General features: G+C 50.8%; 8 protein-coding genes across 8 annotated transcripts; 1 reads left to right on the plus strand and 7 right to left on the minus strand.

Moving 5' to 3' along the window:
• Positions 1 to 11: 11 nt before the first annotated feature.
• Positions 12 to 2,346, minus strand: GGI43DRAFT_146069 (homeobox domain-containing protein). The gene is made up of 2 exons (XM_083199361.1): positions 1,786 to 2,346; positions 12 to 1,731 (listed from the first exon to the last, which is right to left on the minus strand). Exons 1-2 carry the CDS (start codon positions 2,089 to 2,091, stop codon positions 481 to 483), a joined length of 1,557 nt encoding a protein of 518 aa, XP_083064812.1. The 5' UTR covers positions 2,092 to 2,346; the 3' UTR covers positions 12 to 480.
• GGI43DRAFT_379369 (uncharacterized protein) lies at positions 2,220 to 3,041 on the minus strand (the record flags this gene model as incomplete). Its single annotated transcript, XM_083202827.1, has 1 exon — positions 2,220 to 3,041. One exon carries the CDS (start codon positions 3,039 to 3,041, stop codon positions 2,220 to 2,222), a length of 822 nt encoding a protein of 273 aa, XP_083064813.1.
• A 9,101-nt stretch (positions 3,042 to 12,142) lies between these two features.
• Positions 12,143 to 12,633, minus strand: GGI43DRAFT_146088 (uncharacterized protein). The gene has a single exon (XM_083199362.1). The coding sequence runs from the start codon at positions 12,555 to 12,557 to the stop codon at positions 12,312 to 12,314; it is 246 nt and encodes an 81-aa protein (XP_083064814.1). The 5' UTR covers positions 12,558 to 12,633; the 3' UTR covers positions 12,143 to 12,311.
• Positions 12,634 to 13,645: 1,012 nt separating this feature from the next.
• Positions 13,646 to 14,968, minus strand: GGI43DRAFT_146178 (HAD-like domain-containing protein). Its single transcript, XM_083199365.1, has 3 exons — positions 14,613 to 14,968; positions 14,420 to 14,529; positions 13,646 to 14,197 (listed from the first exon to the last, which is right to left on the minus strand). The coding sequence occupies exons 1-3, from the start codon at positions 14,729 to 14,731 to the stop codon at positions 13,707 to 13,709; spliced, it is 720 nt and encodes a 239-aa protein (XP_083064815.1). The 5' UTR covers positions 14,732 to 14,968; the 3' UTR covers positions 13,646 to 13,706.
• Positions 14,696 to 17,125, minus strand: GGI43DRAFT_146200 (FAD-dependent oxidoreductase). The gene is made up of 4 exons (XM_083199366.1): positions 16,906 to 17,125; positions 16,254 to 16,805; positions 15,851 to 16,169; positions 14,696 to 15,800 (listed from the first exon to the last, which is right to left on the minus strand). Exons 2-4 carry the CDS (start codon positions 16,714 to 16,716, stop codon positions 15,206 to 15,208), a joined length of 1,377 nt encoding a protein of 458 aa, XP_083064816.1. The 5' UTR covers positions 16,717 to 16,805; positions 16,906 to 17,125; the 3' UTR covers positions 14,696 to 15,205.
• A 1,133-nt stretch (positions 17,126 to 18,258) lies between these two features.
• Positions 18,259 to 19,475, plus strand: GGI43DRAFT_146154 (pyroglutamyl-peptidase I). Its single transcript, XM_083199363.1, has 3 exons — positions 18,259 to 18,532; positions 18,598 to 19,041; positions 19,125 to 19,475. The coding sequence occupies exons 1-3, from the start codon at positions 18,482 to 18,484 to the stop codon at positions 19,356 to 19,358; spliced, it is 729 nt and encodes a 242-aa protein (XP_083064817.1). The 5' UTR covers positions 18,259 to 18,481; the 3' UTR covers positions 19,359 to 19,475.
• A 590-nt stretch (positions 19,476 to 20,065) lies between these two features.
• GGI43DRAFT_146160 (uncharacterized protein) lies at positions 20,066 to 20,542 on the minus strand. The gene has a single exon (XM_083199364.1). The coding sequence runs from the start codon at positions 20,396 to 20,398 to the stop codon at positions 20,153 to 20,155; it is 246 nt and encodes an 81-aa protein (XP_083064818.1). The 5' UTR covers positions 20,399 to 20,542; the 3' UTR covers positions 20,066 to 20,152.
• Positions 20,543 to 20,686: 144 nt separating this feature from the next.
• GGI43DRAFT_379374 (uncharacterized protein) lies at positions 20,687 to 22,997 on the minus strand (the record flags this gene model as incomplete). Its single annotated transcript, XM_083202828.1, has 4 exons — positions 20,687 to 20,962; positions 21,048 to 21,287; positions 21,351 to 22,853; positions 22,950 to 22,997. 4 exons carry the CDS (start codon positions 22,995 to 22,997, stop codon positions 20,687 to 20,689), a joined length of 2,067 nt encoding a protein of 688 aa, XP_083064819.1.
• Between the last annotated feature and the right edge of the window lie 100 nt (positions 22,998 to 23,097).

Raw genomic sequence — 23,097 nt, forward strand, 5'->3', positions numbered from 1 at the left:
CGCAATACAAGTCATCTTGGAATGTTCATAAGTATTGGTAAGTAGATATTTTTGTCCTGCTAATATTCGACTACAATAGGTATTATCAAAATAGCATGCATAGTGAACTCATCACTGTCTGTCCCAATTGCTTTCAGCCCCCGGGGTATTCCAGCTCCAGTCCCACGCCAAAGCGCCAAGCATTGACACAAAGGTCTCTCTAATGGAGGCACAAATCATTCAGTATCCAACCGCACCAGAGCCATGACAAAGGAAATCCAAAGTAGAAAAAAAGCCTTTCCGTAATGTTTAAAAAAATACAAAGATGCCATACCGCTCCTCATACAAAATCCAATGCTCATATACATGCCGAATGCTAAGCAATCTTGACAAAAGAAAATAAAAACAAAAAACAACCAAGGGAGGTTGCCTTTATAGTGTACAGAATTACTGATGGAGCTCTCAGGTGAAAGCATATGTGGCAGGGCTCGCCTGTCCACCTCAAAGCATGCCCATAGATGACTGGTATGGAGCGGCAAAATCTGAAGAAGATTCGCCGGCGTTCGATGAATAAGGCCAGTTATAATCTGAGCCGCTCGCATAGCCAGAGAAATAGCCAGCTCCCATTTGGTAGGGAAACATGGGAGTTGTAGGCTGGCTGGAGCAAGCTTTGATACTCTCGTAGTCGGCAGCCGTTGCCTGAATTGACGAATCGATATCGTCAGAAAAGCCAAAGTTGCCCATCGCATAGGAGGTGCCGTTGCCGTTGAATACAAAGTTTTCTAAAAAGGCTGGCGTCGCCGGTGGCGTGCGCAGGGTAGGATCCTGGACCAGAGCCGACGATGAGTATTTAGTCGTCAGAGGGAACAGGCCACCATTGATATTGTGTGGCTCTGCGACGACGGGAGTATTGGGTGTTGGGGGCGCGGCTGATCCCGCAGCCATTGGCGATCGGTTTCTTTGAAAAAAGGGGCTCCGTGGTGTGGCAGAAGACGCAGATGACTTGCGGACTCTTCCGGTCCCTGACGTAGAGACAACTCGGCGCATTGAGCCAACCTGTTCAGAGCGTCTAGACGCATCAGGACCAATTCTTGAGGCGCCAGAGAAGCTTCGAGAGCCATTGATTGACAGCTGGGGGGTTTGGCGATTGCGGCGAGAAGCGATGTCCGTTGGGCAAGGAGACTTGAGTCGCCTATCCGGGCTGTTCGGAAGAGCAGTCTGGTCCAAAAATGATGTTATCCGCTCAAGGTCCATGTCCTGGAACTCATTGGTATAATCGTTGGTAGCATCCTCAATGGAAAGCATGGTGTCCAGGCCCGACGCATTAGCGAAAGACATGTCTGAATCCAGCGCCGAGACATATTCATGTCCGTTTTTTGAAGGGGACACGGCCTCATCAGTAGTGTCATCTGTGGTGAAAAAATGCTGCTCATCGTCCGCATGGTGGAACATATGAGAAGATACAGAGCCAATGTGCGGCGTTACGGGCGATGTGGCATCGTAGGCATCAGTAGAGCTTTCGGATGTAGTTGAGAGCTGTGAAGGAGCATCTGGGGACTGCTCCTTGGTTTGTGAAGTCTGTCGCGGTTCGGGAAATGGGGCAGAAGAGGCGCCTAGGCTGCGTTTGCGATCTGATGCTTCAAGGCCAGTCTCTGATGGATTGGTCCCCTCTTTCTCAGCTCGCTGCCTGGCTTCATACTCTCGAATGTTGTTTTCCTTCTTTTCGCGAGCCCTTCTGTTCTGGAACCAGTTCTAGTAGACGATTAGCAAATTGTAATTCATTTTCAATGAGGCAGGTTCAAGTACATTGATGCGTGCATGATCAACCCTCATGCTCTCAGCCAACGCTTTCTTAGTGCTGCTGTTTGGTTTGTGGTTTTTCTGAAACTCAGCCTCGAGAAGGTCCACCTCTTCTTTAGAAAGCCGTGGCTTTGATTCTGTCGTCCGAGTCATCTGCTGGTGGTGAACAAGATGGGTATGCTGTGCCTGGTATGCCTTCATGGATTCCGCAAGCAACGAATAATCCGGTAGCGGGGCATATTGTGTGAAATCGTCGGTAGCAGCAACGGAATAGGTCCATGCTGGCCACTCAGATTGAGAAAGGTGAACCATGGTTCCTAGTAGGGAGCCGTAAGAGGCGAGAGAGAGTGCGAATGTAGACCTGACGGCCACTAGGAGCACAGCCCAGCTTGAGACTTATGTAGTCGGGCTAGTAGTATTCAGGCTGCCGATTAGCTCTTTTAGAGGGAGCAATCCAATGGGAGCGGCTGCTGGACTGGAATCGAAAAACGATATCCGGCGAGACAGGTGGTGATGAAAAGAGGCGGCTCCTTAATCTTAAATACTCCTTGATCTCGACTGTAATATCGGCCACTAAGGGAAGCGGAGGAGATGGCAAAAGAGGGATTCTCGGGCTGAGAGCCGGTATCGATGACGATATGAAGATGATGATGAGGAAGAGGAAAGAAGGAGAAGGGGACTTTGAGACAAGGGATTATACTGAGGTCGTCTTCTTCAACGGCCTTGTCAAGGGGATCTGGCGTTGACGGCGAAAGCGGATAGAAACACTGAGGGACAAGATCCGGGACAGATTTGGAGGGGCGGAGGAAGATACAAGTACTCGCTAGAGAGGCCCTTGATATGCATCTGGAAACTCGGTAGTGGTGTTGTCGACCCGCCGCGCATCGCTGTGGCGGTTTTTTGTCCCTCTGCAGCCATGGCTGGTACGAAGTACATGCGCCGTACTCGGTACTGGTGAGGGCATCACCCTGGTCAAGGCGAGACCAGGGTGCTGGGCAGGGATCAGGAGCACCGATACCCCTGGCCTCCAGGGCGGGCAAAGGCGCTGCAGCATCAGCACACGCAGCGACGGGGGGTGCATCAGCTGCAAGCTCGCTGGGTGGGCCGCAGCTTGGCGCAGATTTTGGCGCCCAGAGCGCTCGCAGCACAGGCCCAGGCTTTTGGGCCGGAGCAGAGGCTAGAGCCACCTGGAGCAAAAGCCACCCACAGCCCTGGCCCAGAACCAAGCAGCCAGGAGCTCGAGCCCGAGCCCGGCTGCGCATGGCCTAGCGCCTAGAAGGGGTTGCAGTCAATCACAGAGCGCTTCCGAATGCCGCCAGGTTGCCCGTGGATGCAGAGACTCGCAGCCGCAGCGGTGGCGCCAGCGTCCAGCGTGGGCGTTCGCCGCGATGAGAGTCTGCGAGTCGCTGTCGGTCTGTGCGCGCCAGGTCCATGGTGGGACTGGGGAAGGATGCTAGCACAGGGAAAGGAGAGGAGGCGAGACGAGGCCTGGGCAGACGCTGTCAACGTACGTGGGCACAGGCGTCCGTCGCCTTAAGCCTCGCGCTCCAGCAACGTGGAACCTGCGCCTGTGCCGTACTGTATGAGTGCAGGGAATACGAGTGCTATACCAAGCATGGATGGCCTGGAGGAGGCCCGGCGGGATAACGCGATGGCATCCCGCGTGCCATTCGCGGCAGCCAAGGAGGAAGACGAGAGAGACGAGAGAGACGAGGAGGGCGGGGGCACGCCCATACCGTACGCGGTCCGTCGTGATGACAATCTTACTCGGTGCAGATACCCTTCAAGACTAGGGAGCTAGGGAGGACAGACGGATGGCCAGAAGACGGGATTCAGTGTTGAGGAATTAGCACTTGTATGCACCGAGACAGCGAGGAGATGCAGCCGCTGCCGTGTACTCTGTACAGGTACAAACTCAAGCCCAGGTATTGCATCTGCGCAAGTCCTCTCAATAGGTACCTAGGTACGTATCCGCACTCGCACCACGCATGGAGTATGCCGCCATCGTGAGAAGCTTCATCGCGGCGCTTCCCAATGAGAATCTCACGACCCAGGCGGAGAGGCGTAACTTTGGTCAAACATGCGACGGTGTGCCCACACTGAGATTCTGGGCCTTTGCAAACCTACCCAAAGCTCGAGCCAAAATGGTGTGAGATCCACCAGCAGCACCGCCAAGGCCACTGCAGCTCGCGTGCTGCGATGCAGCGAGTTGCAGCAAGTTGCAGCAGACCTTGTCCCTGTCCATCCTGGCCGTCGGTAGGTCCCAGGGCGTCCGGCGCTGTAATTGGACACCGCACGGCAGCCTCTGCCCCTCCGTCGACGCAAATGACCGTGGTTGGGATGAACCACCCACCAGGTCGGGGAGCTGCCGCTAGGCCTAGCACAGCGCGGTAAGGAGAGACGGATGCTGCGCTGTGCTGTTCTGCTCTCAGTGCTGCTCTCGCTGCACTGTAGCGGGCACTTGTACGGATCCAGGCGGCTGGCCACCTTGGGTCTGCATCTGCGTCTGCATCGAGAGCGAACAGCACGGCTCCTTCCTGCTACGGCTGCCTCCTGCCTAACGGGCTAGCTTTGCTGGATCGCTCCTACCAACTCTGTACTTGCTGCACATGTACGAGTTTGCTCCCAGCAGCTGCGATAAAGGGAAAGGGCTTGGGAAGGTTTGAAAATCCCTCTTTGGGCGTAACCTCGTCGGCGCGTCATCATCCGCAGCCAAGCTGCTTACTCGGCCGTTACCTAATCTACCTATCTCGCCTGTTATCGCTGGGTACCTGGCACTATCATCGTGAAAAATCTCGCTATCTGTGGTTCATGAGAAGCTTCATTTCACCTAATTTGCCCACTGGGTTCTCCGGAGCGTTCCATCTTCTCGCTTTCTTCTAGCCCACCACACCCGGCCCGGACAGACCCGGTTGAGCAGCTCGACTAGATTACGCTCAACCTCTTCCTCTCTGCACACCACCACTTCGCCGTCTGCCTTCCGGGCTGCGCCAATGATGCCCGCGCCCTCTAGCTCAGGCAGCCTGTGCTGCTAAACCTCTTCCGAGACAAGCTCGCCACGCTCCAAACAGGCGGCAGTGACTGGACGTGATTCCCGACTTTTCCTGCCACGGCGCTACACCCCTGCTGCCCTGATTTTAGCCATGATGCACAGAGCCTAAAAGAGTTTCTGTGTGGATTTTTCGCAGTTGAGTACTACACGCTGTACATGCTCTGCTCCGACACCGTCTTGGTGGGGGAAACAAAGAGGCGGTTCGATTGGCATCATGGTTGTATGCCAGGGCGTCAAGCGTCCAGAGCTGAGGCACTCGTCTGCTGTAAGAGCGTTCTATTTTCGTTCCAAGACACTTTTCCCTTGCTGATGAGGCGAATATGACGCTATTCATTGGATGATAAAATTGGATGCCGCCACTGTCGCGCAGCATTCAGCCTCGTTTTCAAAATCCATCTACGGCATGTAGCCTTAGGAGAGCTCTCATGATGCGGCACGCATAAACCCACGGGATTTTCACCTCGTGGCACATCCACGCTGCCTATCCTATCTCGGCCACGCGCATTTCCCCTCTCTAGCAGCCAAAATCTTTGCCCAAAGCAGTTGGATCGACCTCCCGGCGCGACCCCACCGTTCCGAGGCCCGTCCTTCGCGGAGCTTTGCCTGTTTCGGGACCATCACACACCTCATCAACAGCCTGTCAACCCTCGATCCCTGCAAGCTCTACCCCAGGCAAACAGGCCTAAACCCGGATTGAGCATCATGGCTTTTTCCAACCCATTTCGCTTATTCGTCACACTGATTTGCCGTGCTGATTCGTTGTCAAGCCCAGCTTCACAGCCGTGGCCGCCCATCGCCACCAGGAAATAAGCTGCATTGACTTGTCTTGTCTGGTTTACAAGATTCGGACACCCAGTGTGCTTAGCTCACCAGATATTATCCTTCCTCCTTTAAACGGCAGCTTGTAATTAGCAGCAGACATCAAGTCAAACCAACGCTGAACGGAACGGTGGGGGAGACGCCACGGAGTTTAGCGCTCCGGTATACGAAGTTCTTCGGTCCCGAGCAGACCACGATGGGCTAACACAACAAAACACAGGCCGTTGAAAGTCCATTCATTCTTCAAGTCAAATGCTACAGGACATTTATCTATTGTCTCAGAACATGATTCCACCCTCACGACACAGCATCGTCTTACCCGTAGTACAACACCCTTCAAGCGCAGTGACCTCTTATTTCCCAGACGTCAAATTTCCAAGAGATGACAAGCGGCGCTGTCTTATGCATTGTTACAGGGTGACGTCTAGGTAACAGATTTACCGTACTCGTAATTTGTCACTGACATGATTGCTCGCATGGGTTATACGATCAACAAGGAACGGGCAATACCGCTACACTCGCACGACACAGAATACTCCGCATTGCCATACCATGTCTCATTGGCGGTGTGCTCAATGCCCAAAGCCGACTAACTTCAAGAAGCAAGGTCTTTCTTGTTAAATGAAAAAATGGCGTCTTCAGCTGTGAAAAAGAAGCCATTCGCCTACCAAGGAGCGCCACCTCTAGCTATATCTGATCTAGCGGTCGAGGGCTAGATGGTGCACCCAGGCTTTACTATAGCTCAGGAGATTATATGCGCATCACAGTCGCTTACAGAACGTGTCACGGCGCTCAGACCAACAGCAAATCCAGCCATTGCACCCCACCAACGCAGTCCAGCTTCTCAACCAAATATTTGTACCAGTACGAAAGAGAATAGGTGGTGAGCAAAGCAAAGCACCCCTTCCTCCTACTACCAGTACTACTTCGTAACATCTATATAGCGGAGTACCTCGGAGAGCACTCGCGTTCACCTGAGCTCGAGCCCACAAATAAATCCTCTAGAACGTACACAATTTGAGATAATTGCATGGTCCCTTCCCTTCGGCGTACATATTGCGCAACATCTTGTGTTCGGAGATTGACCCTTAGGCTGCATCACGCAGGAGACACCACTGTTGTGATAACCGTCAGTACATCCCCAGAGAAGGACTCACGCAAGCCGCATATAGTCTTCAATATTGACCCTGTTGGATATACGAATAGGAAGGAGTATCGTACATATGGACTGCCATGCGGTTAGTTCCAAGCGAGGTCCATCAAATGAGACAAGATAATAATAACTATCAGCCTTACATCGGTCCCGAGAGATTGGAAGTGATGGGGCGCTAATCGCCACTTCTACCCAGCCGTTGTTACACTGAGGGCCGAATATGGGTAGGCGACTTAAAAAAGAAAAATCTGGCCCGGCCGCGGCGGCAGTGCCGAGCAGAACGGTCTCGACCCAGAGATCTGGATGCGCACTTTGCTATAGTCAAGAATGGTAACTGGGGTGCCGATCACCAAGACAGGCTTCTCTTTGGGCTCAAACAACCCCGGATGGTACAGCCAGCAGCCGGCTATCGATCTATATACACTCCCCTAGGTTCCTACTCTCAGTGAGACATTGTGCAGTGACGATCTATGGCGATCCTACACAAGAAGTCTCACCCTTGTTTTTCACATCGCCTTGTTTGCCGTCTTCGGCATGGTTAATTTGCTGCCGCAGCGGCTGGAATCTGTTCAAAGGATTCCGTGCCCAGATAGCACCGCGTGGCTGTTAGCGTCTACCGCCCATCAGGCCATATTTTTTTTTTTTTTTTTTTCAGCCGCTGAAGTTTAGACGCTGCAAGCTGAGCTAGGTGACGACGGGCCTTCCGGTCATTATCGGCGTCTAACAAAGCCCCAATGAATCATGACTGTCAATGAAAAAGACGGTATACCATTGGTGACTTGGGACGAACCAAGGGTTTCAGATTTAATCGGCAAAGGGCGACTAGAACAAATCGAAAACATCGAAAACATCGTTCTCAACTCGTTGACAAAGCGCTTTGACTCCAATACTGTGCCAAGCTAGGGCCAGCCATTTGGCTCCAATACGGAATGTGGGGGATGTATCTCGGGTTGTCGGGGGCTCATTCCACTAAGAAAAGAAATTTGACGGCTGAGTCGAGGCCGGCAGGACATGTGTCACGGCCTGAACGTAAGCTGTGGCTGAGCCCCGTCTGCATCTAACAGTTCTCTGGTGAGGCCAGGCCCAGCCCTTTGGATCGCTGGTCTATTCCTAAGGCTAGCCGCAGCTTTAGCTACCTCAATAAGTAGCATGCTACAGGCTCTCGGAGCAATAACACGTACTAACTACCTAGTACCTGGACATGCCAAGGGCAGAGTCAGGGACGTGCATATGACTGCAAAACTATACGCCTGTGGGGCAGTGAATAACCACGCTAGGATGGCATCTAATTGTTATACGGAAAAGGAGAGGAAATTGAAAATTGACTAATCACACATGTCACATACAAAACTGAGCGTTACAGGACTGTCCTGGTCTGGAGTTAGGCGATCGACTGCAAACCAAACTGGGCTGCAGATCACATATCGCTGTGATCATGCTGTCAGATTGGGCATGATAAACATTGTAAGAGAGGCAGACTGGCCGTCCTAGCCTTTCTGTACCAATGGCGTTCAAGTCTTTGGTGTGGGAGACAAGAAAACCTCGCCAAGCCTGAAATGGTGTCTTTTTGCGTTGACTAGGCGATGCGCGACACACACCCCAACTCTCCTTTTCGAGCTGTCGAAATTGCTGAAGCAAAAGCCACGCGCGCGCACACCCTCGCGCCCCGCGCATCAGTTCAGCCATACTCGGAGCACTAGCTGCGGCGTCGATCCATTGGCCAACTGTACGGCAAAAAAAGCCATTTTACAGGGGATATGATAGCCACAATCCGCGGAGCATAAACGGCGCATGATGCTACTGTAGACCGTTCGGGTCTTAACCAAGGATTCGGAAGGTTAGCCCCGCCAAAGATAATCGGTCTCGATCATCTCTCTTTGGCGCAGAGGAAAGTCAGGAGGGTGCTAGGACAGAGAGGGGAAACAAGCTTCAACTGATCTACTCGCTAGGCTAAAAAAAAATTACATCTTACCAGCTGAATACCCTAGCTCATCGGCCTAGTCCATCTTTGCCACAAAGATCTGGACTACAGCAATACCTTGTACAAGCTGTGCGACCTTTTTTTTTCCTAGTACACCGAGAGGCCAATGCTGGCCTTGCAATTTCTTAGTGTCATGTTACATGATCGCTGCTTTTATCAAATATTCTTTCTCCCTTTTATGACTTGTCTTTCTGGGTATACAGTGCTACTAGAACTGAACCAAAGTTTTTTTTTCTCCCCTAAAAAAAACCCCTTGGAAAAACCAACCGTTACCCCAACATGAGACAGTGGTGTGTTTGAAAGGATGTAGCTAAAATACGCAGAGAGAGACTACAGTAACACTGTGGATCGTTGGCTGCGGGAGGCTTGTCTAGACACTGCTGTGCTGCGAGATAGTATCAATGAGGAGACGAGAATTCGTCTAGTCTCTTTTTACTCGGAGCAATGAACATATTGATCGATCAGCCTCAGTCTACAAGGACCCTTGAGAACAAGCAAGAGATACGGTTTTACTCCACTTGCAGTCCAAAGCAAAACGTGACCTCGATCATGTGAGCAGAGATGCGAACCGCAAGGCCGAACTCGGTTTGTCCTCAAGTCATTCCACATCTGCATGAACTGACCGGAGCAAATAGACATATCTAGATTGAATGGAGCAGTGTACGAGTAAGTGTCATGGGCTGGGCTCTTCCAACCGTATCACTCCCCGCCAGCACTAAAAGTGGCGTGAAAATGCAGATGGCCCCAAACGGGCACCACAATCCGGACACCATACTGTGTTCGATCTTCGGCAAGAACGCAGAGTACGCGCGGATCACTTTTACCAAGATATGAGCAGCAATGTACTATCTCGTTCTCTTGCGTGTACCTGTTAGGGCACTATACCAACCGATTCACACGGCGGATATGTGGGAGAGAAGTGCGGGGTCATTGCTGCGGAATGGCCACTCATCAATTCGTGCACGATTTTCAGACTTTGGGCCCTTCGCCATTTGGATATCAACATGCTAGTAAACCATTGGGCTTTCTCACGAAAGCTGATGCAGACAGAAATGCTTGTATAGTCTCGCTACGAATTACAGCATGCACGACTATCGTCTGGTTGAGCCAAGCATAAGCCACGTTGGTTATTTGATTATCCCACCTGCGGCTGGTCCGAGACTTCAACAAATCGGGCCAAGGGCGGGGCGTGTCGTTTTGAGGCCTCAAGGGCGTGAAGATTGGAAAATCAACCAAAATCCCCGCGGCCGGACGGGGAGATTAGTGTGGTCTTGGGGCCCGGGCGGCCACGTGGATGGATCCGCGATCCCTGTCTCTTAAGCTCTCGATCGAGACTTGCAAGTGTCGCTCATTGCCTTGTTGAGCAACTGTGGTACGCCGTCAATCTTTTCAAGTACCTGGCTGATCGGGACAGCCCAGAGCGCTAAGAGACAGCTTCACAAGCTGCCAAGCTTCGCGGCGGCACGACCCTCATCTAAGTTTGTTTTTTGTCTTATTTTTTTTTTTGTCTTTCTGTCTTTTGTAACCAAATGATAGCCCCGGTTCGGCAATACCTGAGCAACACTCAGCTCGTGCTCCTATGCGCGGTGTTCCGGCGCATGCCGCTCGGAGATGACAGACGCTCGTGGGTCGCGATTAAATGCATTTCATTACTCCTGCGGAGTACTCCGCACACTCACCGTCGCAAAAATTGCATTATAGTACCCCTACAGGAATGAAATAGCATCAACTGCATCCATCTCATGTTCTCGAATCTGTTCTCAGCTTTGAACTGCAAGCCTCCGGAGATTTTAACGAGCACCACCACCCAATGATATGCTATAATTGCCTAGCTCTGCAGGGTGGATAGTGGCGCAAGGTGTTCGGCCACTCTAGTTAGCTCCATAAAGTTTCAAGATATCCTTCTGGATAAAGATCCAGCGTAGGAGGATGGAGCATGGGGAGCGTTGTCAAACTAGCTAGTCGAAGAGATACAATCTCGCATCCTGGCCAGTCAAATCGCTTCCCGAGAATTTTTTTAGGCTCCCACATGGCAAAGGGTCATAGCGTGATAGATGGCGCGAGGAGACTAAGAGAGGAGGGAAAAAAGAAAGAAAGAAAAAGAAGGGAGTCAGGGAGATGGAGAGATAGACACCGAGAGGGTGAGAACGAGAGAGAAAGGTCCGCATATGGCTAGCCTGCGCCAAATAACGGAGTCATCTCCTTTTTCGATCTGAGCTGTGCCTCTCCTGCAGGATGAGAAGGCGGCTTACACAAGACGGCAGAGTTGGGATTACTTCATAAGCCAATACGCATCTCTGCCGCAGGCAGCCGCGCAGACATCTGACCAAAATACCATGGTACATGGCCAAAGTGTGCACCAACCACCCGGCGGCTACTTCATGTATAATGGGTGGGCAAAGTCGCTATTTGGCGAAGAGCTCTGAAGCGGCAGTGCCCGCCTAACCGCTTTAGTTTGGGCGACGAAGCTCTTCCATTGGTTCACGCCGAAGAGCGTGCCTTCCCACGTGTGCCTGATATTGCCCTGGCGCTTCTTCTGGCTTGGCTGGTTCCCCGATGCTACTGCACAACCGCCACACTGGCCCTTGCCTGCATGAGCACAGGTAGACCCGGGATCTCCTGAGTGTGGGGATGTTCCTCATGCACCATACTGCATACGAGTGCGGTGGTGCGCCTGGGCGTTTGGCTGGGCTCGGCGACTCTAGTTGGACGCCGGGTAGAATCGATTTGACCGATTGACCGTCCTACCGGAACAGTCTTGTCTTCAAGCAGGGGTATATCATTCACAGAATCGAGTTTTCCAACTCATGACAACGCCCCTCCTCCCCCTCCCCCCCTTTCCCTTCTCCTTTGCTCTTAGCATTGCCAAGACGAGGTGATTCCATCAAACAGTGCAGCGGGGGGAAGCCTCTGAAGCACGTCAGACTGCAACTTGCAGCCAAGCCAGCACGTAACCCTTTTGGAAGCCGAGTTCCGCTGCTTGGGGCCAGCTGGAAAATTCTGCTTGTTTACCATGTCAGTAGTGCCACGAGATTTAAAAAAAAAAAAAAAAACAAGCGTCGCAGTAGCTTTCGCCGTCTATAAGTGGACTCCGGCGATGCGATCAGCTACTCGTACAAGAGCGCGGGCAATGACGGCCCAACAACAGCACAAGCAGCCACTGCAAAACCCTTTATCAGGGGGCCCATAAGCCTGAAGAATGACACATAACCGACAAGCGAGTGATACTGTGATATGTTGCCCCACGAGGCATATCGACTGCGTTAAGACACGGCATTTCGGCATAATTTACCCTCAGAAAACCGACGGCCTTTTGGGTGCAGGGTAGGAGATGGCATGATGTTGTTTTCGCCTCACACGGAACCTTGCATAGGATAGCATCACGTTACAGGTGTTCCGTACAACGTAGGAACAAGACAAGATCTACGGCATGCATGTCACAGAGGAATCATGGTTGGGTTTGACAAGCTTGGCGGATGAAGTGCTGACAGTTCTTTACGTTGTACCGTACCGAGTATAATACCAATTCATCCGATCGCCAGACACCAATGAGCACACTGTGGCATGCCTTCTAGCGCCGCAGTAGCACAAGTCAGCCTCGCCTCACGGGCAGCTCTTTGAGCCTGGCACTCTGACCCAGTCAGCTTCGTACCCGAAGGTCGCGTCGTGGGCGTTGTCGCACACAACCCGAAGCTTCTGTGCGCCCCTCCTCTCCAAGGCATCAGATCAGTTCGCAAGAAGACAGTGGGAAACAAAAAAAGTGATGTCGTCATAGCCTCCCCCCCGTCGTACTACCCCCGTACCTTGTCTTAATGTAATATGCGAGATTATCTTGAGCTGGGATCTTCTAAAGATGACGATGCTATAGCATGCTGGATATTTAGTTTCTACGAAATACGCGGCACTAGCAAATCGACTGCTAACAAAATAGATAACAGAGAAAGAGGGTCCTGCACAAGGATGCATGTCAACCGGGCGCCAGAGCCCCATCCGAAATGCTGTGCTTGCACAAATCTGCGATACTTGGCGCGCGCGCATGACATACAAGCAGGTCCTTATGTTTGCCTCCTAGTGCCCGGCTTACCCTTTCTTCCCGCTCGTTTATCCCGCCTGCTGTGAAAATATTGTAGATCTTGTAACGGTATCAGTAGTGTTTGGTTTTACCAACCTTGTAAAGCAGGAAGCACGTAATGTTGTACTGCCAGTTTCACAGCTTCGCAGGGCGAACACGCTCGCGGTCGGACGAACTTTTTCGTGTCGTTACGCAGATGTAGAGAGGTAATTGCGAGTTGAATATACCGCGCGATTTTACACACCTACGTGCGAGCGCAATAAGTCCCTGGCCAAGAGGAGGGCGAGCTGAAGGATAATTTGTCAAAGACAGCCATCACACCCTCCAACAGCACAGACTGTCTCAAATCATGTGGTAACACGAAGCATTATGAAGGTAACATGGTTTTACAAGACAAGGAAGCTAATGACTCTCTCGCACCCGAAAAAGGCCAAAAACCGCAAAGTGAGAGAGGGATGTGCGCTAAGACATTGCGGACTTGAGGCCGGATCTGTAGAAACCAGGGGGAGATGTGAGTTCACTAGATGTGAGACATATTCATTTCCATGGCCGTGGGATTCGATGGTGCTACAATCTACCACTATTATTACTCCGTACGAGGTTACGGGGCGCTTGTAGCTCTACTACATCTTCAGCTTTCAACAGGGCTGATCGATCTGAGCACGCGCAGTGCCTGCCAAGGCTCCTATCCTTCCCCTCACAAAGGGTTTGTTCGTTCGGAATGCTAAAGTTGGTTGTCTATAAGATTTATTATCTGTGGTATTTGACTTGAAGTTGCCCTCTATAACCCCTCTTCCCTTTTTCCTTTTCCAACACCGGAAGCCGAGTTTCTCTTTCTCACGCTACCAGCTTACTCAAGACGCAGCGCGTTCGAAATCTCGAGTGTCATCTTACCATTCTCATGTTTCACAACCCTCACGCTCTCGAGATCCTTTACCACCCAGTCAGGCTCGGCCCCCACGACCTGTTCCACAGTGTGGCTCGTTACCAGTCCCAGGACTTTACACCCCGCAGCCTTACCAGCCCTGATGCCGGCCGGACTATCTTCAAGGACGAGAACTTCCCCGGCTTTGTCCTGCAGCGCGAGCCTCTCCAGGCCAATGCGATAGCACGTCGGATCAGGCTTGCCGTTCTCGACGGACTCTGCAGAAATCAGATGCTCAGGGGTCTCGAGCGCCAGCTTCTTGAGCCAGCCTCGGACGAGGGGCTGGGTGCCTGAAGTTACAATAGCCCAGGGAAAGGAATAAGAGATGATGGAAGAAATGAGGGAGCGAGCGCCGGGGATCTCGACGGCATCGTCGGCGTATCTCTTAGGGAGCTCGGCTTCCATCCTTGTGACGTCTGCGGGCACATGTCAGAAGATTTTTTCCTACTGATTTGTTGTAGAGCTCTCTCATGTCAGATGAAGTAGGCTTCTACTCGCCTGACAATTATTACCCCAAAAAAGAAGTTGGGGCTGTCAAAACCACAGTCTCCGAAAATGTGTCACATAATACTTGCAGTATTATCCACTTGGATGGCGGCCGACAAGTAAGCTGACAGTTTAAAAAAAAGGCAACCCACATTCCCAGTTGGCCTTTTCAGGCGCAAGAATCTTTAAGATGTCTATACTCCGGCGACCATGGGAGGTCTCCAAAATGACTTCAGGGGCGACACCAATTTCCTCACCGACTCTTTATTTTCAACGCGTCAGCAAAATTCTCATCTTGTCTGTGTATAATGACTTGTGATGTGGGATAAAAAAGATAATTCTTACGCATGCCAGTGTTTGACGACTGCTGGGGTAGAGTCGATGATGGTTCCATCCATGTCAAACAGAAAGCCCGAAAATGAAACCTCCTGGGTTGGGAGGCTGTAATCCGGCTGAGATCCCATCTTGGCGTCTAGTAGCGGAACTGACGCAGAAAAAAGGCTTTTGAAATGGCGAGTACAATTTTACAATGATATATGTAAATCTCAGCGATACGAGTTGATGAGCCTGAGCGTAGTTGGCCAAAGACTTGGATATATATGAGGTCTTATAAACAGATCGCGAAAGCTTATTTAAGAGGAAGTCGGATCTTGTTAGATTTCTAGATTGTAACCCCCACGTGGCAATTCCGCACTTGCGGGGCTTCCTCACAGAGTTAGACTGGCCATCGAGATTTTGACCCGCCGCAAAAAGCCAGCACAGTGGATTGAAGTTTTTAAAGATTTCTCCTGAGATGGTGGCAACCATTTTGCGAAACTATCAGAACTCAACTGAATCTTGCGGAGTAACCAAAAACTGCAATATCAATGGCATCTTGTTTATATACTCTTATATCGACATTGCTCACATGGGGTTTGTATCGAGTTGGTTTAGTAGCATCAAGCAAGTGTTTCCGCAACCGAGGACTTGTAGTATTCCTCGATGGCGCCGATGGCATCATAGTTATAGCACCAATCTCTTGTCCCCTTATCTGTGATACCGCCTGGTCCAAGCCGTTGACCTGTTGATTTACATTTTCGAACAAAATCGTCTCTGCTACTATCATTATCTAGCGGCCAGACCTCATCCTTGTGAGAATGACCAAGAGCTTCGTAGAGAACTCTACGTTCTTCTTCATTCGAAGTATGTAACGAGTCGCCGCCATGAAGACTGGCTTCTTGCACAGCTTCAGCTCTCGGCTTTCTCACAGTTTCAAAAGTGTGCAGTGCATGTTTTAATCTCCGCCCATCTGCTTCATTTGAGAGAGAAAAATTGGATCCAGGAGGGCAAGCAAGGTCTAGGGCTGCAGCAAGGGCGGCTGCGTCCTCGACGGCGATGCTGACGCCCATGGACATGTAAAAGGCCATTGCGTGGGCAGCGTCGCCCATGAGGACGAATCGGCCGGATTCATGAGTCCAGGAGGGCAATGGCGGCACAGCATATACAGGGTAGTTGGCAATTTTGGGTGTAGAGAGGTCTAATATGCGTTGAACACTGCCAGTTTTTGTTAGTAGTTGAAGCAGAAAATTGGTTATCATGCATACCGAGGCTCGAAATATTTGAATAAGTCCCGAACTATCTTTTTGCATTCATCTGAAGTAAGCTCTCTGGTGTCGACATCATCTCGGTGAGCAAGAACAATATTCAAAAGAGTGGCATCTTTTATCAAGTATGTCATGCATGATACCTGTGGAGCAATCCAAAAGTTGGAGCTGCGAGACTGAAGATCTACCAGGCTCGAAGTCGATGGATCAGCTTTGAGCTTGGAGACTTCGGTCGTCATACGAAAAGCGGCCCATCCAGTAGGCAGACTTCCAGGGTTCTTATCCCCTAAAAGCTTTGATCGAGCGAGGGAGTTGATTCCTTAATTAGTCATAAAGATTAGCTATTACGCAGAGTTCCTTGGTTCGGTATGGAAATGTCACCGTTTTCGATGAGTATACGCACCGTCGGCACCAACAACAAGATCGGCTGTTAGCCTTTTGCCATTCCGTAGCTGGACTGCACCATTGGCGAAATCATACTCAACAACGTCGCTGTCTAGGAGCAACTCACCGCCGGCTTTGATGGCGTGGCGATGCAGGATGTTGTGTAAAACGGCCCGATGGACAACAATGTACGGGGCTCCGTACTGGGACTCCATCTCTTTGATTCGAACATTTCCCAAGAGGTTGCCGCTATTTCCATCCCATACATGCAGATTTTCAGGAATAATAGACTCCGCCAGTAGATCCTCCTTGAGACCCCATTGGAACCAAGGCCTTAAGGCTTGTGGCGTCAGCTGTACGCCCGCACCCAGCTCGGCAAGCTGAGGGGCAGCATCGAGAATTGTTACTTGGTGACCAGATTGGCCGAGGGCAATGGCAAGCGAAAGGCCCGCGATGCCTGCGCCAATGATTATAATTTTCATATCCAACGGATGTGACTGATCAGGGATGGCAACACCATAAGCTATCCGACTTGGGATGACACGAAAAAGGTGTATAAGTAATACCTATACTATACAAGAGCACCACCAAAGGTCAGCATTTGTTTATCCTCGGTATTAATACGCACACTCCTTCTTCTACTCCCTCCTTTTTTTTTTGTCATTACTCACAAGTGATCAAGATATCGGCTACAGCCTTCCAGCTCACCTAGTCCTAATAATAGTCGGCTGATGAGCGGCACAATATTGTGAGAAATGATGTGGGTATAGCACGGATGCTAAAACTGAAGTTTGGGTGTATAGGATTGGTTCCAACCCCGCGGAAGGCTGCCGGGGGGCTTTTGCGTGCCGCGCCTCGCTTCTGGGATTATAATTATACTTGAAGAAGAAGGACGAGGGATACGAGCAAATGTGACCAACAAGAATGCAGGACTCGGTTTTGGTCAGCACAATGTCAGACTGGGTTGTTTAGTCGACAGGCTGATTGGTGGTGGTGGTGATGAATATATGTACATGTAGGTAGGACAAGGTATATACCACTATAGTCTGGTGCATCATATATAGGTCTATTGGAGCACGTATTCGATGCCCGGTTTCGCTAACGCGAGTTATTCTAGTTGGGGGGACTATGCTAGTAGATAGTAGGATAGCAAATGGTCCTTGAATGTGCGCTGAAATATGCTTGCTGAGTACTCGGTAATCATATGAGAGGGCACACTGTTATTTTACGATGGCTTACTCTGTACAAGAGCCATAGGTCATGTTGTAGGGAGGATGTGGTACAGATAAGATTACACGCTTGTTTGCTACCTCGGTGTAAACCCCGCCAAGCAGCAGCATCAGCATCAGCAGAAGTCAAGCCTACATGTATCCTCAGCATATGCCCTGCAAATGCCATGTATTAGGACTTTTGGCCAACAGCCTCGAAGTGTCTGTATCCTGCATATTACCAACTCGCATACTATTGCCTACTTTAGGGACCTAGATATCCAAGTAGGTAGGTGCATAGCCTCTGGTTATTCTCGGCTAGGAATTCAAGGTGCAAGCTGTATCCAACCTTTACCGAGACATGCGCTATAGCGGGCGCTGGTAGGCAATACTGACGCACTACAGTACACGTATGCCTGTACGCACATCTTACAGAAGACGCCTGGGCAACTACAGCGCGAGTGTATCTGCCGAAGTAAGCTTGAATAATTCCAGTGGACCTGCCAGCTCCAAGCGGCAAAGCTCCCTCGCCTGTCCAGCCTTAGTGCGCTCTAGCTGTCCATCCCCCGCACCTCGGAAGGCTGCGGGCTAATGGCGTGCCTCCCGACAGCGCTGTACCCGCCAACAGAACAGCTGCTTAAGTGGTGGGCTGCCTCAATAGCAGTGGCATGGCCTTCGCTAAGAGTCGAGACGGGACATCAAGGCTCGAGCGCTGTGCCTGTGTTACGTAGCACCAGCTAATGCCCTGTACCTGATCTATAGATAAGGAGTGCGCATCTACCTCGGCGGGTTCCGAGTTAATTCCTGGTTCTGGGTGCGGTTCTGCGCAGCTCGCTGAGGCGTTAACTAAGCGGTGCCCGTGGCTTGTTTGGCTAAAGGATATTAAGGTAATCTTGATCCTCCAAAGTGACGTTTCTCACCACCTTTGCATCATTTCCTGGCCTGCACGGATCTTGGCTGCTGGGTTGTGTACTTTGCCGGGTTCTAGGTCGCTGAATAAAGGACCTGCCCTTCTTCTTGGCTATATATATACTATATCATGGGTTCTCAAGTACAGGAGGAGTTTACAGTGCTGGTCACTGGCTTTCAGGTTTGTGTAACCGTAGCCATTTCTCCTCATTCTACTCCGGATGATGCTAACAGCGCTATTCCCAGCCTTTCCGGGCTGAATACCCCATCAACCCGTCATGGGAAATCGCCAAATCCCTGCCAGAGTACCTCCCGGCGCTGAGAGCAAAGGACCCCAACTCACGATATGCCGTCAACACACCACCCGTTCGCATTGTGGTGCATCCCGAGCCCATCCGAGTCAGCTACAAGACGGTGAGAGAGCTGGTGCCATCATTTTGGGAGGAGACGTATGCTGGTCGCAAGATCGATCTTGTCATCCACATTGGCATGGCGGGACCGCGGCCCATGTATCAGATCGAGAGTCGTGGACACCGCACAGGGTACAAGAGCCTTGATGTCGATGGCAGGCACCTCGACTCACTGGAGGGAGAGCGAGGCGAGGACTGGATTTGGCACGGGCTGCCGGATACGCTGAGGACAGACTTGAACATGCAGGACATTTGGGAGAGGTGGCAGCAGCACAGTTCGGTAAGGCCATTCACCTCTGCGGTAATATATGTGACCTTGCTATCATTATTAGCACTAACACGAAAAATGACGTATGCGTCTAGATTGATACGGATCTCCGAATCTCAGATGACGCTGGTCGCTATCTCTGCGACTTCATCTACTACTCAAGTCTGGCCACCTGCTATAAGCAAGACAGGCCGAGGAAAGTCTTGTTCTTCCACGTGCCTGCGGATCCTGCCGAAGCGATGATCAAGCAAGGACACGAATTAGCCGTCAATCTCATCCGAGCGATAGTGGAGAGCGAGGTGGCGGCCCGTGATCAGAACGCGGCGTAGGCGTAGGCAGCACTTATTTTTGGATTGGGCAATTAGTAATGCTTATTGACATTGGTACAATGGCGTTGAGGGCTTGTTGAAACAGCAAAGATGAACGCCCTTGGATGGAACATGGGCAAAGGGAAAGAGAAGAGAAGGAAATGTTTGGATTATACCAACTCTGGGTTGGAGGGGGGCCTGAATGAGGGGATTCTGTAAGAAGGAGACAAAGCGTTGAAGACCCGCCGCGGTACATGATAGGCAGCGAGACTTCATTCTGTTGTTACAAGATCTTGATTGATATTAATGAATTCTCATCTTGTCATACGTTTTTTGATGTATTTGTCAAGAGTAGACGCCGACGCTCGTCGCAAAATGGTCGCCGTCTGGTCAGACTCGGACATCCCAGGCAAAGTGCCGAAGTACCTTGTATCTTGTATCCTGGCCGCTGGGCGGGGCTTTTCGCCGATTTGGTCAGCGTCTCGGCCGGCGACTAGGAGCGCTGTCGGCCACCGCGGGCTTAAAACTGCTCTTATTTATACTTGATTGTTTCTCTTTGTGCTGTCTCTGATGAACAATTCATAATAACAATCAACCATTCTCCGACTTTTCTCAAATTCTTTGAAATTATCTCACTTTCAAACAAGTAAAAACTCTGCCATCATGTGTCGAAAGGCCGTTTGCAGCACTTGCAGTAAGCACTCACTCACTCAGTCATCCCTCATCTCACTCCTTCACTGCATCTTTCCCCCTTTCCCCTATACGAGAAGGAAAAAACAAAATGTGTGATAATGAATTTTCATACTCACCAAACTCTAGACAAAGCAACTTGGTGGGGCTGCGGCAGTCACATCCCAGGCGTGCTGGACTCCATCCCCGAGGAGGACCGTTGCGTTTGTGAGCCAAAGGTTGAGCGCGACGGCAAGCAGTATCCCCCCATGGCCAAGTCTCCCAACTGACTCGTGGGATGGATTGCGGGGATGGTGTTGCGAGTGAAAGGGAAGAAGCCGGGGTACTCGGCGGAGGGAGTCGTTGAAGAGAATTTGGATGGAAGTGGACATGAATGAGAGTGATTAAGAGGCGTTGTTGGCGATGAGGGTTGTTTTTCGAGTATAAGCTACTAGCATGAAATGAAAAATATGACTGAATTTCAAAGTACGGAAAGAAAGTGATTGAGATAAAAAGATGTGCTTTGGCTGCATGCCTCTACAATGATATCGGAAGTTGACATAGCTGAACGTTGCTACATAACGCTGGATTTTATCCAAAGAAATCCACAAGTATACCAATATCTAACCTTCTCAGACATAATTTCTCCAAGGTAACTATTGAGCAGAACAATCAGTGTCTTATCTCCTTCTTGCGCCTCCAGCAGCGCCACCGTCTCCCCTCTCCGCCAGACTGACAACCTCCTGAATACCAGCCGCCTCTTGCTCTTCCTCCAATGCGGTAATCTCCTCACGGCAATCCCACCACTTCTCCTCAGACAGCTCAAACGCCTTGGCCTTGATCTCCTTGATGGCAAGCGTCTCTGGTTGAATGTTCTTCCAGCGGAGGTTGGTCATGAGGATCTCCTGCCACTCTGCTGATGTACGGACGAAGAATTCGCGGCGAGATTCGAATGGCTAAGTAGATGACATAGTTAGGTATGCAAGTCGCACGAGAAAATTCAAAAGAAAATGGGGCAGCAAAAAAGAGGAGGAAGCTTACTCTTGGATGAGGCAAGCCATCATCGACTGATGTGGCGGTCGTTTCAGTCTCTTCTTCTTCCGATGTAATCGATGGTGTAGGTTCAGAAGCGACCTCTGATACTTCATCTTGCTTCTTCTTACGCTTGCTTGCCGTATGAAGCTGCTGCTCAGGCTCGTCCTGATCATCCTCGTCCTCGTCCTCTTCATCCTCATCTTCCTCATCATCTTCGTCATCTTCGTCATCCTCGTCCTCAGATTCCTGATTTATCTTGGTCAGCATCCCATCCGTATGTACACATAGTAATAGCTCTGGGTTACTTACAATCCAGTCTTCCACGGGCTTGTTAAAGATTTCCTTGTATCCATCTAGTTTAACAAGGTCAATAGCATAGAGGTCGTCAAATGTGAACTCTCGGTCGCCCTTTTCGTAAGTACCGCCGTAGATGAAGAGCACGTCGTTCTGCACCGTCAGCTGTGCGTTGAAGCGCATATGCGGCGGTTCCATAGAAACCGCCATTTCTCTAGCGGGCTTCTCTTCCTCCTCCGGCTCCTCAAGCATCTTTTCCAGCTCGATATCGTCAGCGTCCTCAAGAGAGGTACCAGCTTGAAGCGCCGCCAGCTGTCGCAGGAGCTCCTCTTCATTCGCTTGGGCTCGGCCACGTCTGCCAACTCGCTGTTCTGATGTATTCTTCTTCTGCTGGCGTGGTTTTCGCGCAGCAAGAGGCATGAATCTGTTTCTCTCAATGTTCCACGCAAACAGCTGGTTGAAAAACTCGCTGTCCATTCCCTCCTCGCTCTGCTCGACGTCGTGAACGCCGCCGAAGAGAATACCACGGCCTTTGTGAAATGCCATAGTAGCTCCGGCACGGGAAGGCGTAGGCGCATTGGCTGGCTTCTTTCGCTTCTCCCATCTGACTGTAGGAGGGGCATTTGAGTTTCCTTCAGCGGGGGGAAGAGCCATTCTAAGAAAATAGCAATCTTCATGAACCTTGGGGAGGAGTACGTTTTTCTGCCCCTGAGGCTGACTTCCTTTCTTTTGCTTCTTCAACTGAACCGTAGCCTTGACTCTCGAGTAGCCTCCGCAAAGGACAGCTCCTTGTTCAGAAGGCAGGAAAGTAAATGAAGACCGGGCATCAGGCTTGAGCTGAGCAGGAGGAAGAACGGGGCAGTGCCAGACGTAGTTGACAGTATCGAATATCCACAAATCCGCGAGGTACTTTGTCTGGTTAGATGTGTCCTGAAAGCCTCCAAACAGGATGATATACTGCTTCCAGTAAGTCATCCGGTGTCCGCTTCGCGCCGGTGGGCTCTTGTCCTTGCCCTTGACCTCAATTTTGGTCCATTCCCTTGTTGCGGGCTCCAGCCTCCAGAAGTCTGAGTAGTGGTGGAAAGTTCCTTGCTTCGGAGAAGAAAATTCTCCTCCAAATAAGTACACGTAGTTCGGATTTGACGATCTCGTCCAGGCATGGCCAGATCGCGGCAGAGGTGCGTTGGGAGAAGTCACACAGCGCCACTCATCACGGTTGATGTTGTATATGTGCAGGTCGTTGAAGAACTGCGCAACGGAACCGTTAAAGTACTCTCCTCCAAACAAAAGCAGACTGTTGCTTTCATGAGGAGAAGCTAGAATGGTGGATGCTGATCGAGGCTTTGGCGGCCCGTCAATAACCGTCTCTGTGATTTTCAAGAATTGCTCCTGTTGGCGGCGATACTCTTCCAGCACCGCATCCAAGTCGACGTCTTCAGCATCGCTGCCCTCAAGCTTGGCAGTCTTATTTTTTATCTTTTTCTCTCCCTTGCTGGCCTGCTTGGCAGCTTTCTCAGCCTACATGAAAGGTCTGGTCAATAATTGTAAAGAATATTTCATGGAGGGGCACTTGGAGGGGTAGAGATGGATGAGATTTTCCAAATTGATAACTACCTTTTTCGCCTTCTTGGCATCCGAGCCCTTCTTTTTATCTTTGGCCATGGCGGAAGTATCAAATTTTTATAAATAAAACAGACGCTATAGCTCCAGCTTATGGGATAGAAATGAGAACAGTCTTCTTTTGGGTGGGCGGTGTTGATTG

The sequence above is a fragment of the Trichoderma evansii genome (genome assembly GCF_050947405.1).
Source record: "Trichoderma evansii strain SZMC 28006 chromosome Unknown GGI43scaffold_2, whole genome shotgun sequence".
NCBI classification, from domain to species: domain Eukaryota; kingdom Fungi; phylum Ascomycota; class Sordariomycetes; order Hypocreales; family Hypocreaceae; genus Trichoderma; species Trichoderma evansii.

Coding starts and splice junctions, on each gene's coding strand:
- GGI43DRAFT_146069 (XM_083199361.1), bottom strand. CDS start 2,091: ATGGTTCACCTTTCTCAATCTGAGTGGCCAGCATGGACCTATTCCGTT. Junction 1,732..1,785: donor TTGATCATGCACGCATCAAT/GTACTTGAACCT, acceptor ATCGTCTACTAG/AACTGGTTCCAGAACAGAAG.
- GGI43DRAFT_146088 (XM_083199362.1), bottom strand. CDS start 12,557: ATGACGACATCACTTTTTTTGTTTCCCACTGTCTTCTTGCGAACTGAT.
- GGI43DRAFT_146178 (XM_083199365.1), bottom strand. CDS start 14,731: ATGGGATCTCAGCCGGATTACAGCCTCCCAACCCAGGAGGTTTCATTT. Junction 14,530..14,612: donor GTCGTCAAACACTGGCATGC/GTAAGAATTATC, acceptor TTGAAAATAAAG/AGTCGGTGAGGAAATTGGTG. Junction 14,198..14,419: donor TGAAAAGGCCAACTGGGAAT/GTGGGTTGCCTT, acceptor ATGTGCCCGCAG/ACGTCACAAGGATGGAAGCC.
- GGI43DRAFT_146200 (XM_083199366.1), bottom strand. CDS start 16,716: ATGAAAATTATAATCATTGGCGCAGGCATCGCGGGCCTTTCGCTTGCC. Junction 16,170..16,253: donor TCTTGTTGTTGGTGCCGACG/GTGCGTATACTC, acceptor TGACTAATTAAG/GAATCAACTCCCTCGCTCGA. Junction 15,801..15,850: donor TTCAAATATTTCGAGCCTCG/GTATGCATGATA, acceptor AAAAACTGGCAG/TGTTCAACGCATATTAGACC.
- GGI43DRAFT_146154 (XM_083199363.1), top strand. CDS start 18,482: ATGGGTTCTCAAGTACAGGAGGAGTTTACAGTGCTGGTCACTGGCTTT. Junction 18,533..18,597: donor TGCTGGTCACTGGCTTTCAG/GTTTGTGTAACC, acceptor CGCTATTCCCAG/CCTTTCCGGGCTGAATACCC. Junction 19,042..19,124: donor GGTGGCAGCAGCACAGTTCG/GTAAGGCCATTC, acceptor GTATGCGTCTAG/ATTGATACGGATCTCCGAAT.
- GGI43DRAFT_146160 (XM_083199364.1), bottom strand. CDS start 20,398: ATGTCCACTTCCATCCAAATTCTCTTCAACGACTCCCTCCGCCGAGTA.